This window comes from Ranitomeya variabilis, chromosome 2, assembly GCF_051348905.1.
Source record: "Ranitomeya variabilis isolate aRanVar5 chromosome 2, aRanVar5.hap1, whole genome shotgun sequence".
NCBI classification, from domain to species: Eukaryota; Metazoa; Chordata; class Amphibia; order Anura; family Dendrobatidae; genus Ranitomeya; species Ranitomeya variabilis.
Genome location: NC_135233.1, coordinates 644,604,487 through 644,623,925, shown reverse-complemented (window position 1 = coordinate 644,623,925; position 19,439 = coordinate 644,604,487). Strand labels below are relative to the sequence as shown.

The window sequence follows — 19,439 nt, the reverse complement described above, 5'->3', positions numbered from 1 at the left end:
CTATCTGGTGGTCAAATAAATATTATTGGCGCTATAGGTTTATGAAAATGTCAATAAAAAGAGAATAAATATTATTGGTATACTTTTGATATTATTATCAACTTGTTGGAAGCGTATCAGTAACCAAATTAATACAATTTATACTCGCTATGATGTCTATTTAACACATTTTATCCGTTTTTAATTAATTATCTGCAGGCCAAATAAATATTATTGGGACTAGTGGAGTGTTTGTATCTGCATCACAGAAACTCTTAGCATCTGCTAGCTATTATAGTACTAGAATCCTTCAAGCTCACAGCAGAATAATACTGTAGAAACACAGCCTCACTCTCCCTATCCGTGGATTATCAAACAAGACTAATCTTAATATATCATATAAACATCTAATATAAAACAATTACTGGGACAATATTCGCTGTATTAGCAAATTAAACTATATCAAAAAGGTAGAGCCAGACATGGAGGACAGCTGGCTGACAGGGAGGGGTGGGGTACACACTTTTCTGACTGCAGCCCCTGCAGCCTGTACACAGACTCACCCAGAATAGAGTAACAGCTTTTATTTCGTCAACATTTTCAAATTTAACTCGTTCTAATTGTAATTATCAGTTTAATCAAAACTGCACTTGTCTTCTATCTGGTGGTCAAATAAATATTATTGGCGCTATAGGTTTATGAAAATGTCAATAAAAAGAGAATAAATATTATTGGTATACTTTTGATATTATTATCAACTTGTTGGAAGCGTATCAGTAACCAATTTAATACAATTTATACTCGCTATGATGTCTATTTAACACATTTTATCCGTTTTTAATTAATTATCTGCAGGCCAAATAAATATTATTGGGACTAGTGGAGTGTTTGTATCTGCATCACAGAAACTCTTAGCATCTGCTAGCTATTATAGTACTAGAATCCTTCAAGCTCACAGCAGAATAATACTGTAGAAACACAGCCTCACTCTCCCTATCCGTGGATTATCAAACAAGACTAATCTTAATATATCATATAAACATCTAATATAAAACAATTACTGGGACAATATTCGCTGTATTAGCAAATTAAACTATATCAAAAAGGTAGAGCCAGACATGGAGGACAGCTGGCTGACAGGGAGGGGTGGGGTACACACTTTTCTGACTGCAGCCCCTGCAGCCTGTACACAGACTCACCCAGAATAGAGTAACAGCTTTTATTTCGTCAACATTTTCAAATTTAACTCGTTCTAATTGTAATTATCAGTTTAATCAAAACTGCACTTGTCTTCGGTGATCTAACACAAAATGTGCGCTCAAGCTGACAGTTGCTTTGGGTGGCAGCTGCTAGCAAATTCTGTGTTTTCTCAGCTAGTGGGAATTCTACCGTGCTTTACTTCACACAGTAAACTATTTTTAGCCATCCTCTGCTTGCGCCGTTATTTGGGGTACCTGAGAAACAGCTGCGGGGAGCCCCACAAACACCGGTGTGAATCATATGCTGTCATTTTCCAAGCACCGTGATCGCAGCTGTTAGGGTAATTAAGTAGGAGACAGTATTCCTTACTTAAATGCAAGCAGTTGTGGGGCCATTAACTAGACAGCCAGAGTTTCTGCAGTTAGAATGTGTTCGGTGATAATGAACCACAACTTATAGTGGATAAATAATCACATTATTTTGTAAGACGTTTGTTGCTGTATAACCAACGTGCTATTGAATGCGACTGCTTTTATACCCTGCAAGAATCATTGAAATGTCTCTGTGATGTGTTTATTTACAATAAATATCTTTTACTTTTACAATACCCTGTCTTTTGCTTTTTATAAACGTATAAAACACCACGATTCATACCTGCGCTTGTTGTAATATGGTCGCACACATAATGCGGCCATTATAAATCACCTATAAATATAAAACTCTAATATAAAACAATTACGGGGATAACATTCGTGTTGTAACATGCCCCGGGGGGCATGTTGTAACATGCCCCGGGGATAACATTCATGGTGTAACATGCCCGCATACATAATGCGCGCGTTATAAATCCCCTATAAATATAAAACTCTAATATAAAACAGTTACGGGGATAACATTCGTGTTGTAACATGCCCGCATACATAATGTGCGCATTTATAAATCCCCTATAAATATAAAACGCTAATATAAAACAATTACGGGGATAATATTCACCGTATCAAATACAGTGATAATATTAAACTATATAAAAAGGGAGGGGGAGCTGCCACACAGCTGCTGTTAGAAGACAAGGGGGAGGGGAGGGGTTACACACTTTGATACATCTTGATAGGGGCGTGTCCACCTGTCAAATTGAGTTTGACGAATCATACCTCTGCTACACTACTATCACTAATTTTTCCAGTGTGGTTAAGCCTTTGACGGATTTGACTAAGAAGGGTTCTGATGTGACGAATTGGTCTCCTGAGGCCGTGGAGGCCTTTCAGGAGCTCAAACGTCGGTTCTCTTCGGCTCCTGTCTTGCGTCAGCCGGATGTCTCTCTACCTTTCCAGGTCGAGGTTGATGCTTCTGAGATTGGAGCAGGGGCTGTCTTGTCACAGAGAAACTCTGATGGCTCTGTGATGAGGCCATGTGCTTTCTTTTCAAGAAAGTTTTCGCCTGCCGAGCGGAATTATGATGTTGGTAATCGGGAGTTGTTGGCAATGAAGTGGGCATTTGAGGAGTGGCGACATTGGCTTGAGGGAGCCAAACATCGTGTGGTGGTCTTGACTGATCACAAGAATTTGACTTATCTCGAGTCTGCTAAATGGCTAAATCCTAGACAGGCTCGATGGTCGCTGTTTTTCTCCCGTTTCAATTTCGTGGTTTCATACCTTCCGGGTTCGAAGAACGTGAAGGCTGATGCTCTTTCTAGAAGCTTTGTGCCTGACTCTCCGGCAGTTTCTGAACCGGCTGGTGTCCTCAGAGAAGGGGTGATTTTGTCTGCCATCTCCCCTGATTTACGACGGGTACTGCAGGAATTTCAGGCCAATAGACCTGATCGTTGTCCACCGGAGAGACTGTTTGTCCCGGGTAGATGGACCAGTAGAGTCATTTCCGAGGTTCATTCTTCGGTGTTGGCAGGTCACCCTGGGATTTTTGGTACCAGGGATTTGGTGGCTAGGTCCTTTTGGTGGCCTTCCTTGTCGCGGGATGTGCGTTCCTTTGTGCAGTCCTGTGGGATTTGTGCTCGGGCCAAGCCTTGCTGTTCTCGTGCCAGTGGTTTGCTTTTGCCTGTCCCGAAGAGGCCCTGGACGCATATTTCCATGGATTTTATTTCGGATCTTCCAGTCTCTCAGAAGATGTCTGTTATCTGGGTGGTTTGTGATCGTTTTTCTAAAATGGTCCATTTGGTGCCCTTGCGTAAGCTGCCTTCCTCCTCTGATTTGGTTCCACTGTTTTTTCAGAATGTGGTTCGTTTGCATGGTATTCCTGAGAATACTGTGTCTGATAGAGGATCCCAGTTTGTGTCCAGATTTTGGCGGTCCTTTTGTGCTAAGATGGGCATTGAATTATCTTTTTCATCGGCCTTCCATCCTCAGACAAATGGCCAAACCGAACGTACTAATAAGACCTTGGAGACTTATCTGAGATGTTTTGTTTCTGCTGATCAGGATGACTGGGTGACTTTTTTGCTATTGGCTGAGTTCGCCCTCAATAATCGGGCTAGTTCTGCTACTTTGGTTTCGCCTTTTTTTTGCAATTCTGGTTTTCATCCTCGTTTTTCCTCAGGTCAGGTTGAGCCTTCTGACTGTCCTGGGGTGGATTCTGTGGTGGATAGGTTGCAGCAGATTTGGAACCACGTGGTGGACAATTTGACGTTGTCACAAGAGAAGGCTCAGCGCTTTGCTAACCGCCGTCGCTGTGTGGGTCCCCGACTTCGTGTGGGGGATTTGGTGTAGTTGTCTTCTCGTTATGTTCCGATGAAGGTTTCCTCTCCTAAGTTCAAGCCTCGTTTCATCGGTCCTTATAAGATTTTGGAAATCCTCAACCCTGTGTCATTTCGTTTGGACCTCCCAGCATCGTTTGCCATTCACAATGTGTTCCATAGGTCATTGTTGCGGAGATATGTGGTGCCTGTGGTTCCTTCTGTTGATCCTCCTGCTCCGGTCTTGGTCGAGGGAGAATTGGAGTATGTGGTGGAGAAGACCTTGGATTCTCGTGTTTCGAGACGAAGGCTTCAGTACTTAGTTAAATGGAAGGGCTATGGTCAGGAGGATAATTCCTGGGTTGTCGCCTCTGATGTCCATGCGGCCGATTTGGTTCGTGCCTTTCATTCGGCTCGTCCTGATCGGCCAGGGGGCTCTGGTGACGGTTCGGTGACCCCTCCTCAAGGGGGGGGGTACTGTTGTGAATTCCGTCTGGGCTCCCTCTGGTGGCCTTTAGCGATACTGCGGGTCTGGAGATGGGCTCAGCTGCCTCATTTCCTGCTTTGCTGGTTCCTATTTAACTCCACCTGCACCTTTGTTTGTTGCCTGCTGTCGTTGTATTCAGTACTGGTTCTGATCTCTCTGGACTTCCTTGTGACCTGTCTCCATCCGGAGAAGCTAAGTCTTGCTAGTTCATGTTTGCTCATTTTTCTCTTGAAAATATGTTTCATTATATGATGAGTTCAGTCCAGCTTGCTTATATGTGATTTTTTGCTTGCTGGAAGTTCTGGGGTGCAGAGTGCGCCCCTCACATCGTTAGTCGGTGTGGGGGTTCTTGTATTTTCTGCGTGGATAGTTTTTGATAGTTTTTGTACTGACCGCACAGATCCCTTGCTATCTTCAGTCTATTTAGCGTTAGCGGGCCTCATTTGCTTAAACCTGTTTTTCATTACTACGTTTGTATTTTCCCCTTAACTCACCGTTATTATTTGTGGGGGCTGTCTAAACTTTGGGGTCATTTCTCTGAGGCAAGTGAGGCTTGGCTTTCTCTCTAGGGGTAGTTAGTTCCTCAGGCTGTGACGAGGCGTCTAGGTTTTTAGGTAACGCTCCACGGCTGCCTTTAGTGTGTATTGGATAGGTTCAGTGTTGCGGTCAGTATAGTTTCCACATCCCCAGAGCTCGTCCTAATATTCTGGTTTACCTATCAGGTCAGTTTGGTGATCCTACCACCGGATCATAACAGTCGAGGTGTCTAGGCCTGGTTAGGTACATCCCATGGCTACTTCTAGTTGCGGTGTCAGTATTAGGATTGCGGTCAGTACAGGTACCACCTACTCCAGAGATAGTCTCATGCGGCTCCAGGGTCACCGGATCATAACAGTACAACTGGCCAACAATGAGTTAAATGCATCTCAGAAGAAGGGAAGAAAAGTGCTGAGCCATTTTTTTTTCTGCAGTCTCTTTTGTCTTTCCTTCCCTCTTTTCCTCTGGGTGACTGAAGAGCTGTGTGCTAGCATGGATGTTCAGGGATTAGCTTCTCATGTAGACCAACTAGCTGCTAGGGTACAGGGTATTTCCAATTATATTGTTCTGACTCCGGTTTTAGAGCCTAGGATTCCTACTCCTGATTTATTTTTTGGGGACAGGTCTAAATTTTTGAGTTTTAAAAATAACTGTAAACTGTTTTTTGCTCTGAAACCTCGTTCTTCTGGTGATCCCATTCAGCAGGTTAAAAATGTCATCTCCCTGCTGCGTGGCGATCCTCAGGATTGGGCATTTGCCCTGGAATCTGGGAATCCTGCCTTGCTTAATGTAGAAGCCTTTTTTCAGGCTCTAGGGTTATTATATGATGAACCAAATTCTGTGGATCATGCAGAGAAGACCTTGTTGACCCTGTTTCAGGGTCAAGAAGCGGCAGAATTGTATTGTCAGAAATTTAGAAAATGGTCTGTGCTGACTAAATGGAATGAGGATGCTTTGGCGGCAATTTTCAGAAAGGGTCTTTCTGAATCTGTTAAAGATGTTATGGTGGGGTTTCCCACGCCTATTGGTCTGAGCGATTCTATGTCTCTGGCCATTCAGATTGATCGGCGCCTGCGTGAGCGCAGAGCTGTGCACGCTGTGGCGTTGTCCTCAGAGCAGATACCTGAGCCTATGCAGTGCGATAGGATTCTGTCTGGAGCTGAACGACGGGGATTCAGACGTCAGAATGGGTTGTGTTTTTACTGTGGTGATGCTTCTCATGTCATTTCGGTCATTTTTTTGCCCTAAGCGTACTAAGAGAATCGCTAGTTCAGTTACCATTGGTACCGTACAACCTAAATTTCTGTTATCTGTGACATTGATCTGCTCATTGTCATCATTTTCTGTCATGGCGTTTGTAGATTCTGGCGCCGCTTTGAATTTAATGGACTTTGAATTCGCTAGACGTTGTGGTTTCCCCTTGCAGTCTTTGGAGAACCCTATTCCTTTAAGGGGCATTGATGCTACACCTTTGGCTAAAAATAAACCCCAGTTTTGGACACAGGTGACCATGTGCATGGCGCCAGCCCATCGGGAGGATTGTCGCTTTTTGGTGTTGCATAATTTGCATGATGCTATTGTGCTGGGTTTTCCATGGTTGCAGGTACATAATCCGGTGTTGGATTGGAAATCTATGTCTGTGACTAGTTGGGGTTGTCAGGGAGTTCATGGTGACGTTCCTTTGATGTCAATCTCCTCTTCCCCCCCTTCTGAAATTCCAGAGTTCTTGTCTGATTTTCAGGATGTGTTCAATGAGCCCAAGTCCAGTTCCCTTCCACTGCATAGGGACTGTGATTGTGCTATTGACTTGATTCCAGGTTGTAAGTTTCCTAAGGGCCGACTTTTCAACCTGTCTGTGCCTGAACATACCGCCATGCGGAGTTATATTAAGGAGTCTTTGGAGAAAGGGCATATTCGGCCATCTTCTTCACCATTGGGAGCGGGATTTTTTTTTGTTGCCAAGAAGGATGGCTCCTTGAGACCTTGTATTGATTATCGCCTCTTCAATAAGATCACGGTCAAATTTCAATACCCTTTGCCTCTGCTTTCCGATTTGTTTGCTAGGATTAAGGGGGCTAGTTGGTTTACTAAGATTGACCTTCGAGGGGCATATAATCTTATTCGTATTAAGCAGGGTGACGAATGGAAAACTGCGTTTAATACGCCCGAGGGCCATTTTGAATACCTTGTGATGCCCTTCCGGCTCTCTAATGCTCCATCTGTTTTTCAGTCCTTCATGCATGATATCTTCCGGAATTATCTTGATAAATTCATGATTGTATATTTGGATGACATTTTGATTTTTTCCGATGATTGGGAATCTCATGTGAAACAGGTCAGGATGGTTTTTCAGATCCTTCGTGACAATGCTTTATTTGTGAAGGGGTCTAAGTGTCTTTTTGGAGTGCAGAAGGTTTCTTTTTTGGGCTTTATTTTTTCTCCCTCATCTATAGAGATGGATCCGGTTAAGGTTCAGGCCATTCATGATTGGATTCAGCCCACATCCGTGAAGAGTCTTCAGAAATTTTTGGGCTTTGCTAATTTTTATCGCCGTTTCATTGCTAATTTCTCCAGTGTGGTTAAACCACTGACCGATTTGACGAAAAAGGGCGCTGATGTGACGAATTGGTCCTCTGCGGCTGTCTCTGCCTTTCAGGAGCTTAAACGCCAATTTACTTCTGCCCCGGTGTTGCGTCAGCCAGATGTTTCTCTTCCGTTTCAGGTCGAGGTTGACACTTCTGAGATTGGGGCAGGGGCCGTTTTATCTCAGAGGAATTCTGATGGTTCCTTGATGAAACCATGTGCCTTCTTTTCCCGAAAGTTTTCGCCTGCTGAACCTAATTATGATGTCGGCAATCGGGAATTGTTGGCTATGAAGTGGGCGTTCGAGGAATGGCGACATTGGCTTGAGGGAGCCAAGCATCGTATTGTGGTCTTGACCTATCATAAAAATCTGATTTACCTCAAGTCTGCCAAGCGGCTGAATCCTAGACAGGCTCGATGGTCTTTGTTTTTCTCCCGTTTTGATTTCGTGGTCTCATATCTTCCGGGTTCTAAGAATATTAAGGCTGATGCTCTCTCTAGGAGCTTTTTGCCTGATTCTCCGGAGGTCCTTGAACCTGTCGGCATTCTAAAGGAAGGGGTGGTCCTTTCTGCCATCTCCCCTGAGCTGCGACGGGTTCTTCAGGAATTTCAGGCTGACAAACCTGACCGCTGTCCAGTGGGGAAACTGTTCGTTCCTGATAAATGGACTAGTAGGGTGATTTCGGAGGTTCATTGTTCTGTGTTGGCTGGTCATCCTGGTATTTTTGGTACCAGAGATTTGGTTGGTAGGTCTTTTTGGTGGCCTTCTTTGTCGCGGGATGTGCGTTCTTTTGTGCAGTCCTGTGGGACTTGTGCGCGGGCTAAGCCTTGTTGTTCCCGCGCTAGTGGGTTGCTGTTGCCTTTGCCGGTCCCTGAGAGGCCTTGGACGCATATTTCTATGGATTTTATTTCAGACCTTCCGGTTTCCCAGAGGATGTCGGTTATCTGGGTGGTTTGTGACCGGTTTTCTAAGATGGTTCATTTGGTGCCTTTGCCTAAGTTGCCTTCCTCTTCTGATTTGGTTCCATTGTTTTTTCAGCATGTGGTTCGTTTGCACGGTATTCCGGAGAATATTGTGTCCGACAGAGGTTCCCAGTTTGTTTCTAGGTTTTGGGAAGCCTTTTGTGCTAGGCTGGGCATTTATTTGTCTTTTTCTTCCGCATTTCATCCTCAGACAAATGGCCAAACCGAGCGAACTAATCAGACTTTGGAAACTTATTTGAGATGCTTCGTGTCTGCTGATCAGGATGATTGGGTGGCTTTCTTGCCATTGGCCGAGTTTGCCCTTAATAATCGGGCTAGTTCGGCTACCTTGGTTTCGCCCTCCTTTTGTAATTTTGGTTTTCATCCTCGTTTTTCTTCAGGGCAGGTTGAGCCTTCTGATTTGTCCTGGTGTGGATTCTGTGGTTGACAGGTTGCAGCAAATTTGGGCTCATGTGGTGGACAATTTGGTGTTGTCTCAGGAGGAGGCGCAACATTTTGCTAATCGTCGTCGGTGTGTTGGTCCCCGGCTTCGGGTTGGGGATTTGGTCTGGTTGTGTTCCCGTCATGTTCCTATGAAGGTTTGTTCTCCTAAGTTTAAGCCTCGGTTTATTGGTCCTTATAGGATTTCTGAGATTATCAATCCGGTGTCTTTTCGTTTGGCCCTTCCGGCATCTTTTGCTATCCATAATGTTTTCCATAGATCTTTATTGCGGAAATATGTGGTGCCCGTTCTTCCCTCTGTTGATCCTCCGGCTCCTGTGTTGGTTGATGGGGAGTTGGAGTATGTGGTTGAGAAGATTTTGGATTCTCGTTTTTCGAGACGGAAGCTTCAGTACCTTGTCAAATGGAAGGGTTATGGCCAGGAGGATAATTCTTGGGTTTTTGCCTCTGATGTCCATGCTGCTGATTTGGTTCGGGCCTTTCATCTGGCTCGTCCTGATCGGCCTGGGGGCTCTGGTGAGGGTTTGGTGACCCCTCTTCAAGGGGGGGGGTACTGTTGTGAATTCTGCTCTTGGGCTCCCTCCGGTGGTTGTTAGTGGTAGTGCAGTGGTCTCTGGATTATAAGCTTGGGCAGGTGTTTCTGCTTATTGCAGCTCTATTAGGTATTTAGGTTTGTAGGATCCATCTTTCCCTGCCAGTTGTCCATTGTATCTTGGAGGGATTGCATCTCTGTCTGGCTCCACTTGCCCTGCTGTCATTTCAGCTAAGATAAGTGTCTGGTTTTGGTTCTCTGTAGCACGCATGCAGTGTGCTTTTATGTGCAGTGCAATCTTTTGTGTTTTTGTCCAGCTTAGACTTTGTTTGGATTTTTCTGTCATGCTGGTTCCTCTGGAGATGCAGATATACATCCTATGTCTTTAGTTAGATGTAGTATATAGTATATTCTGCTGTGGATTTTTCTAGTGTTTTAATACTGACCGCTTAGAACTCTGTCCTATCCTTTTCTATTTAGCTAGAAGTGCCTCTTTTGCTAAACTCTGTCTTTTCTGCCTGTGTACGTATTTCCTCTTAAACTCACAGTCAATATTTGTGGGGGGCTGCCTATCCTTTGGGGCTCTGCTCTGAGGCAAGATAGGATTTCCCATTTCCATCTTTAGGGGTATTTAGTCCTCCGGCAGTGTCGAGGTGTCTAGGCCTGGTTAGGTACATCCCACGGCTACTTCTAGTTGCGGTGTCAGTATTAGGATTGCGGTCAGTACAGGTACCACCTACTCCAGAGATAGTCTCATGCGGCTCCAGGGTCACCGGATCATAACACCACCACAACCATAAAAAATAACCTATGTATGCAGACATACATTTGTTGCTATTTACTTTAAAGTAAAATCAGTTTTTTATTTTTCTGAAAGTAAAAGCAAATATAAGTCAAAATTCTTTATGAAAGAATATATATATATATGAATATATTGATTAGAATCATCATTTGTGCCTATGGTTACATAGAAAAGTAAGAAATCGACCCTAATCAGTGTGCACGAGACATGAACTTACAGTACAGACCAAAAGATTTAAAGATTTTGCTGTATTTTCATGACTATGAAAATTGTAAATTTACACTGAAGGCATCAAAACTATGAATTAACACATGTGGAACTATATACTTAACAAAAAAGTGTGAAATAACTGAAAATATGTCTTATATTCTAGGTTCTTCAAAGTAGCCACCTTTTGCTTTGATGACTGCTTTGCACACTCTTGGCATTCTCTTGATGAGCTTCAAGAGGTAGTCACCGGGAATGGTCTTCCAACAGTCTTGAAGGAGTTCCCAGAGATGCTTAGCACTTGTTGGCCCTTTTGCCTTCACTCTGCGGTCCAGCTCACCCCAAACCATCTCGATTGGGTTCAGGTCTGGTGACTGTGGAGGCCAGGTCATCTGGCGTAGCACCCCATCACTCTCCTTCTTGGTCAAATAGCCCTTACACAGCCTGGAGGTGTGTTTGGGGTCATTGTCCTGTTGAAAAATAAATGATGGTCCAACTAAATGCAAACCGGATGGAATAGCATGCCGCTGCAAGATGCTGTGGTAGCCATGCTGGTTCAGTATGCCTTCAATTTTGAATAAATCCCTAACAGTGTCACCAGCAAAGCACCCCCACACCATCACACCTCCTCCTCCATGCTTCACGGTGGGAACCAGGCATGTAGAGTCCATCCATTCACCTTTTCTGCATCGCACAAAAACACGGTGGTTGGAACCAAAGATCTCAAATTTGGACTCATCAGACCAAAACACAGATTTCCACTGGTCTCATGTCCATTCCTTGTGTTCTTTAGCCCAAACAAGTCTCTTCTGCTTGTTGCCTGTCCTTAGCAGTGGTTTCCTAGCAGCTATTTTACCATGAAGGCCTGCTGCACAAAGTTTCCTCTTATCAGTTGTTGTAGAGATGTGTCTGCTGCTAGAACTCTGTGTGGCATTAACCTGGTCTCTAATCTGAGCTGCTGTTAACCTGCGATTTCTGAGGCTAGTGACTTGGATAAACCTATCCTCAGAAGCACAGGTGACTCTTGGTCTTCCTTTTCTGGGGCGGTCCTCATGTGAGCTAGTTTCTTTGTAGCGCTTGATGGTTTTTGCAACTGCACTTGGGGACACTTTCAAAGTTTTCCCAATTTTTCGGACTGACTGACCTTCATTTCTTAAAGTAATGATGGCCACTCGTTTTTCTTTAATTAGCTGCTTTTTTCTTGCCATAATACACATTCTAACAGTCTATTCGGTAGGACTATCAGCTGTGTATCCACAAGAGATCTGCTCAACACAACTGATCGTCCCAACCCGGTGACTACCTCTTGAAGCTCATCAAGAGAATGCCAAGAGTGTGCAAAGCAGTCATCAAAGCAAAAGGTGGCTACTTTGAAGAACCTAGAATATAAGACAAATTTTCAGCTGTTTCACACTTTTTGGTTAAATATATAATTCCACACGTGTTAATTCATAGTTTTGATGCCTTCAGTGTGAATGTACAATTTTCATAGTCATGAAAATACAGCAAAATCTTTAAATGAGAAGGATGTAGTATCATTACTGCAGGGAAGGCAGCGAGCACCATGTTATGCTGTCGAGGTGAAGGGCAGAGTAGGGTCACAGTTATTTTTTTGTATTCACATATTGCCTAATATTTGCCCATGTCCTTTCCTTTCTGAAAAATTAATTTTCTTTTTTTTTGTAGCTGACATAATCAAGCAACAAACCTTCATGACACCCACGGGCCTATTTCTCATCTCCATGGGCATAATATATGTCATAACAGCCTTACTTCACCCTCAGGAGTTTTTTCTACTGATATATGGACTTTTATACATTATATGTGTCCCAAGTGGTTATCTTCTACTAACAATATACTCATTAGTTAATATGCACATAGTGTCCTGGGGAACTCGAGAGACAGTGGCACCTAAAGAAAAAAAGAAACAAAAAACAAAAAAAGTCAAATGCCAAAAAAACTGTAAATGCCTCTGTTGGCATATCGATGTACAGGTCTATGACTCAAAATGTGATGACCAAGAAAAAAAATCAGATATAATAGAAGATCAAATTGATAACATGGATGCAAAAAGGTAACGTGAAGCAGAAGACATCTTAATCTTGTTTAGTATTTCCATCACTGGATAAAAAAACTATGATATTGAGAATGTGATCTTACATAAAACTTATATAAAATTCCAACTTAGAGCCAATAGATATCTTTTACCAGCATTGCCCTGTTTAAAAAGTAGCAACATTTCAGATAATACAGCAATGCAAAAAAGCCGCATGCATTTAGGGCCCAATTCATCTTTTGCAGTTTCGGTGAATTCTCTTTTCTTGCTTTATTGTATGCAGTGCCTTATTATTGCGAGAAACTCTTCAACTGCATGTGATTAATGACTTCTGCTCAATATGTAGAAATGCTCTTTATTTTTGTCCATATATTTTTTTTGCCTTACGTTTAGACTCGAAAAGTTGCATGTACAACAAAATTGTCGCAAAATTTGTGCAAAAACATTTTGACAAGGGTGAACATAAAAAAACAGGTGAATATACAGATTGATTCACTCACTACTTTACCCCAAAAAGTTACTGTAACTTCTAAAAGAGCCGATCTGCCGTACTGAAATTTGGACCTTGGTTCATGAGAAACTGAAGTTTTAAAGCACATGTTGAAAATGTCCACCAGTCGCATCCAAGCACGTCTGCACACACCGTTCCATATTGTTGAATGTATTTCAGAGGATGTCTGGGGACAAAGCCTGAATTTGTAGCTCTATGTTCTCAGGGAGTGCCTGTAATGTTCATGGCTCGTTACTGTACACATGGCCTCAAAGAAAAAATTCAGCAATCATGAATTCTTTTCTCGTGATCGGACCCTTTCAATTCCTGAACAACAGTGATTTCTAAGGGTGAACATGACCTTTCTTGGTCGCTCATTGACATGTGGAATATGACATGCCTGTCTACTAGGAAATCCTGTGCAACGATTTACATGGAAATGCCAAAAGTCGCAGTTTCACATCTTGAATTTTTTTCTCGGACATTTTCAGAAATCCTCCATCATGCCTACCCAGTAATATTCCGTTAAATTCCGACTTAATCACTAATGACAGAATACACGGTATGGACGGAGGATTTTGACCTTAAAAATTATTTAGAAACTCACTTTGGCACATCTTAAGGGCTCAGTTTTTCACAAGTTTTCACAAAGAAAACACGCTCCTCCAAACTGTATCTGTACATTGTTAACAAATAAGGAACTTGCCTGGAGTGAAATGCAAGTACCACGATAAACTACTATAAACTACTGATGCACAGAAAGACAAATCTATCTCACAGTGGAGATGACCGGTAAGGCAACAAGTTGGCGAGACCACTTCTCATGAACCAAAGTATGTACAGTACAATTTTCAGCATGGTCAACAACATTTTTTTAGAAGTTACAGCAATTTTTCAGCAAAGTAGCAAATGAATCACCCTGTATATAAAATGATGATGTCTGTAAAGCTCTGTGTAATTTGATGGTGCAATAAAAGTAGCTAAAATAGCTAAAAAAAAATAGACTTTAAAAAAATTAGCAGATAAAAAAAACAATTAAGCACAAATTAAAAACAGGCAAAAAACACCAACACTTAGACAAAAGGGGATCAACTGCAATAATAACGAATAGAGTGTTTTGTCCTTCATTCGCTTCATATAACGACTTTTCCATTACAGTTATTGAATTCTAGGAAAAACTCAGTCTGATATACAGGATCTTAAGGATCTTGATGTGTTTCGAATCATACCTTTTCTAGGCAGGAATATGAACATAGTAACGTGACTATCCCTAGTGACAAATATTACCTACAAGTTATAGAGGAGAATGGAATGAATAGTTGTGGTTATCAAGTCTTACTTTTTCTGCAGATAACAGGTCTCATTCAGACATCAGTGATATTTCGCTACGCAAAAAAAGGGACAGTTTTGTCCAATGTTTTGGATCTGATTTTCATCAGTCTTTCATCTGAGATTTTCACATATGGAAAAATAAAAAACCTTCTCCAATCTCTTACAATCTCTATAACAGACAGCACACAGACGACAATGTCTTCTGTCAGTGATTTTTAAGGACCCATAGACTTGTATTATTATTATTATTATTATTATTATTTATTTATATGGCACCATTGATTCCATGGTGCTGTACATGAGACGGGGTTACATCAAAATACAAATATCACTTACAGTAAGCAAACTAACAATTACAGACTGATACAGATGGGTGACGACCCTGCCCTTGCGAGCTTACATTGTACAGGATGGTGGGGATGGAGACAATAGGTTGAGGGTTGTAGGAGCACCGGTGTTGGTGAGGCTTGCATGACTATTTTGGATCTATGACATGGATAAAAATGAGACATGTCTCCATTTTTTTGTGGACCACTCAACCCAAAAGAAGCCACGGACATGTGAACAACCACATGGACTATAATTAATTCTATCCATGGAAAATGTGTATAGAACACGTACTGTACATAATTCACAAATGTCTGAATGAGGCAAAACATTGATGACAGGTTTGGCAAATTAAATTGTGGGTACCTTGCCTCATGACCTAGATTGGCTATGGGCATGGAGGGGGATTATGGTTGTAGATATAGTGTAGGTATTTTTTATGATAGCACAATGCTCAAACTCATTAAAGAAGTTGTCCAATACTGAACAACTCCTTTACAATTTCACTGTCCATCATGAAATAAAAAAAACTGCATATTACCGCAATGCTGTGATTTTAGGAATGTCTCCTATACAGTTTTTTTATTTTATGATGGGCAGTGGAGCTGATAAGAAGGGGTTGTCCAGTAGAGGACATCGTCTTTATGTTGAGATTCATTTTATTAGAGCAGAAAAACAAAAACAAAGAGTAATTATGTCAAATTAAAGCTTGGTTAGGCTATTACATTGTCTGTATATCTTTTTTCTTGCCTGCAGGGAACTTTATGAAAATGAATGTGAAATTAAAGAAAACCAAGTAACACATGAGGAAGGTAAGTCTGCATTGTAAGCTGCATAAGTAGTGATAATAATAAGCTTTATTTCCATTTTACCAACGCATAAAAAAAAGTAAATGAATAGTCTTTAAGGCAAGCAAGAGACAAGAGTGGGCTACCACAGAGTGTGCTATGTCAAAACAAAGATGGTGGCACCGGCAGAGATTTATTGCACATTGCATTTTTGTTGCAGTTTTTCCTTGAATTGCAATAAATAATGAGTTGCAACTACTTTTCCGGAAAGATACCAGGGGTCTCTATTAATTTAGGCAAATTGTACATATTTTGAGGGTTTGTTTTGGTTGTTTTTAATTTAATTGTATTTATTTATGGGGACTGGTCTAGGGTCTGCAATTATTTTAAGGGTCTATTTATTATAAGGTCTGATCCAAGGTCTGTATTTTAGGTCTATGCTCATTCAGCATGGTTTATACAGCTCTGGCAAAAATTAAGAGACCACCACATCAAAACCCTGTCATGGCAGCTTAATCTCCAGACCTGAATCCCAATGAAAACCTCTGGAATTTAATAAAGAGGATGATGGATAGTCACAAGCCATCAAACAAAGAACTTCTTAAATGTTTGCACCAGGAGCAGTGTGAAAGACTGGTGGAAAACATGCCAAGATGCATGAAAGCTGTGATTAAAAATCATGGTTATTCCACAAAATATTGATTTCTGAACTTTTCCTGAGTTAAAACATTAGTATTGTTGTTTCTAAATGATTATGAACTTGTTTTCTTTGCATTATTTGAGGTCTGAAAGCACTGTTGTTTTTTTGTAATTTTGACCACTTCTCCTTTTCAGAAAAAAAATACAAAATTTATTGCTTGGAACTTCGGAGACATGTTGTCAGAAGTTTATAGAATAAATGAAAAATTTACATTTTACTCAAAAATATACCTATAAAGAGAAAAATCAGACAAACTGAACATTTTGCAGTGGTCTCTTAATTTTTGCCAGAGCTGTATATGTATTGTGGGGTCTGTATTTATTCTTGGATCTTTTTTCTAATATTATTTTATTATAGAGCCAGTTGTTAATTATAAATACAGCTGTGTGAAAAAGTGTTTGCTCCCTTCCTGATTTTCTATTCTTTTGCATGTTTGTCACACCTGTATTCTTCTCACCGGGCCCCAGTGGCTTCAGTAACTGATTGTGAGTTCTCAGACAGTTAACGGCAACAGTTAACAGACACCAGCCAATCACAAGCTGGCACCTGACGTCAGCACACACATTGCCGATGTATGACGTTACTGTAATACACCGGAACAATGAGGCGCACCTCAGCTGAATTGTAGGGGAGGACACCGCTGGACCTCGGCCAGGTAAGGAGAAACTTTTTTTTTTGTAAAACCGCAGTATGGGGCACATTAAACTGCTATGGGGTGCATTATTCTACATTCCCTGATAGAAGTTATGTCGCTTATCCATTTTATGTAAATAAAAACCTATAACCTGACGTTAAATTCATTCATTGTTTGAATAAATTATTCTTTTGAAAGCTGAAACCCTCCAAAATGTGGTTTAGGTTAAGAAAATAAATTGGCATCAATGCAGAAATATTGATCAGTTAATGGACACAGAATGGTCAGATTTTGACAAGACAAAAGTTTTGTCACCTGGTCATATAATGCACCCAATCCTATTTTACATCCTCATCTGTGCTCAGTAAATGTTCGGTTAATTAGTGTGTGTGTGTGTATAAAAAGAAACCCAGCACCCCAGATCTTCACTTGAACTGCAACTTGAGCTATGACAACATGCAAAAATCTACCCTACGACCAAAGCCTGGATTATCAAGAGGCTGAAGACCAGATCCAAGTACGTCAAGTACAAAGAATTAAAAAACTATTTGAAGAGACTGGAGATGTGTTTGACAAGCCCAGGTCTGGCAGACCCCGCAAGACAACTGCTCAGGAGGAACGTTTGTTGGTTAGAAAATCCAAAGCAAACCCCTCTTCCACTGCAGCAGAGCTCCAACAGGCCAGGTCACCTCAAGTACCTGTGTCAACTAGAATAGTTTGTAGGATTCTGTCTCGAAATGGCCTCCATGGTCGAATCAGTGCCCAGAAGCCAGCACTAAACAAAAGGCAAATAAAAAACTGTGTGGCATTTGCAAAGTCCCACAGCCTGCTAAACAGATGGATGCTGGAAAAGTGGCAGAAGGTGGATTTCTCTGATGAATCTTCAGAATAACACCACAGCCGCCACAATTACTGCAGGAGACATACTGGAACCCGTATGGATCCAAAATACACCCAGAAAATAGTTAAATTTGGTGGTGGAAAGATCATGGTCTGGGGTAACATTCAGTATGGGGTGTGCGATACATTTGCAAGAAGGAAGGCAATATCTATAGCCTAAAATATCAAGAAGTATTAGCTACCTCTTATAAACCAAATCATAAAAGGGGTCAAATTCTGCAGCAGGATGGTGCTCCATCTCATACATCCATCTCTACAACAAAGTTCCTCCAGGCAAAAAAGATCAAGGTGCTCAAGGACTGGCCAGCCCAGTCACCAGACATGAACATCATTGAGCATGTTTGGGGTAGGATGAAAGAGGAAGCTTGGAAGACAAAACCAAAGAATCTAGATGAGCTCTGGGAGGCATGTAAGATTGCGTTCTTTGCTGTTCCTGATGACTTCATTAATAAATTGTATGAATCATTGTTGAACTGCATGGATACAGTCCTTAAAGCTCATGGAAGTCACACAAAATATTAAATATGACTCTAATAGCACCACAACTTCATTCACCAATGTTATGCAACATATATTTGTATTTTAAGTTAATTATTTGTTTGAATATCACATTACTTTCTGTGGGCGACAAAACTTTTGTCTTGTGAAAATCTGACCATTCTGTGTCCATTAACTGATCAATATTTCTGCATTGATGCCAATTTATTTTCTTACCCTAAACCACATTTCAAAAGGTTTCATGTCATGATTCCCAATGGCAAGGAAACATCAGAACACAAAAATAACGGACGAGCTCTGGGTGATGGAATCTCGAGCTGACCGTGAGCTAAATCTACCACACAACTAATAGTAGCCAGGGAGCATACCTACGACTTCCTAGATGCCACGCGCCAGCCGGAGGACTAACTACGCCTGGTAGAGGAAGGAACAGACCTGGCTTACCTCTAGGGAAATACCCCAAAAGATGATAGCAGCCCCCCACATGTAATAACGGTGAGTTAAGAGGAAAAGACGTACACAGTATGAAAGTAGATTTAGCAAAGAGAGGTCCACTTACTAGATAGCAGAAGGATACAAAAGAGGACTTCACGGTCAACTGAAAACCCTTTCAAAAAACCATCCTGAAATTACTTTAAGACTCCTGTGTCAACTCATGACACAGGAGTGGCAATTTCAGCCCGCAAGAGCTTCCAGCTACAGAGAATAACAAAAACTGCAAACTGGACAAAAGATACAAAACAAAAGGACAAAGTCCACTTAGCTGATCAGCAGACTAGTAGCAGGAACATGCAACCGAAGGCTCTGGTTACAATGATGACCGGCAAGGAAATGACTGGAGAACAAGGCTAAATAGGAAACTCCCAAACACTGATGGGAGCAGGTGAACTGAGACAGCAAAGCACACACAAGTCACCAGTACCACCAGCAACCACCAGGGGAGCCCAAAAAGCGGATTCACAACAGTACCCCCCCCCTTAAGGAGGGGGCACCGAACCCTCACAAGAACCGCCAGGGCGATCTGGATGAGCCCTATGAAAGGCACGAACCAAATCCGAGGCATGAACATCAGAGGCAGTTACCCAAGAATTATCTTCCTGACCATAGCCCTTCCATTTAACCAGATATTGAAGTCTCCGTCTGGAAATACGGGAATCCAAGATCTTCTCTACAACGTACTCCAATTCACCCTCCACCAGCACAGGAGCAGGAGGTTCAGTAGAAGGAACCACCGGTACCTCATATCTCCGCAACAACGACCGATGGAATACATTAT

At 41.8% G+C, this 19,439-nt stretch overlaps 1 protein-coding gene across 1 annotated transcript in view; it reads left to right on the top strand.

Annotated features, from left to right (window-relative positions):
* The window catches only part of LOC143803909 (chitin synthase chs-2-like), a 141,263-nt gene that overhangs the window by 98,531 nt on the left and 23,293 nt on the right, over positions 1 to 19,439 (top strand). Inside the window, exons 13-14 of the mRNA XM_077281668.1 lie at positions 12,125 to 12,512; positions 15,400 to 15,455. Coding sequence (XP_077137783.1) covers positions 12,125 to 12,512; positions 15,400 to 15,455 — 444 coding nt within the window. The remainder of the gene's footprint in view (positions 1 to 12,124; positions 12,513 to 15,399; positions 15,456 to 19,439) is intronic.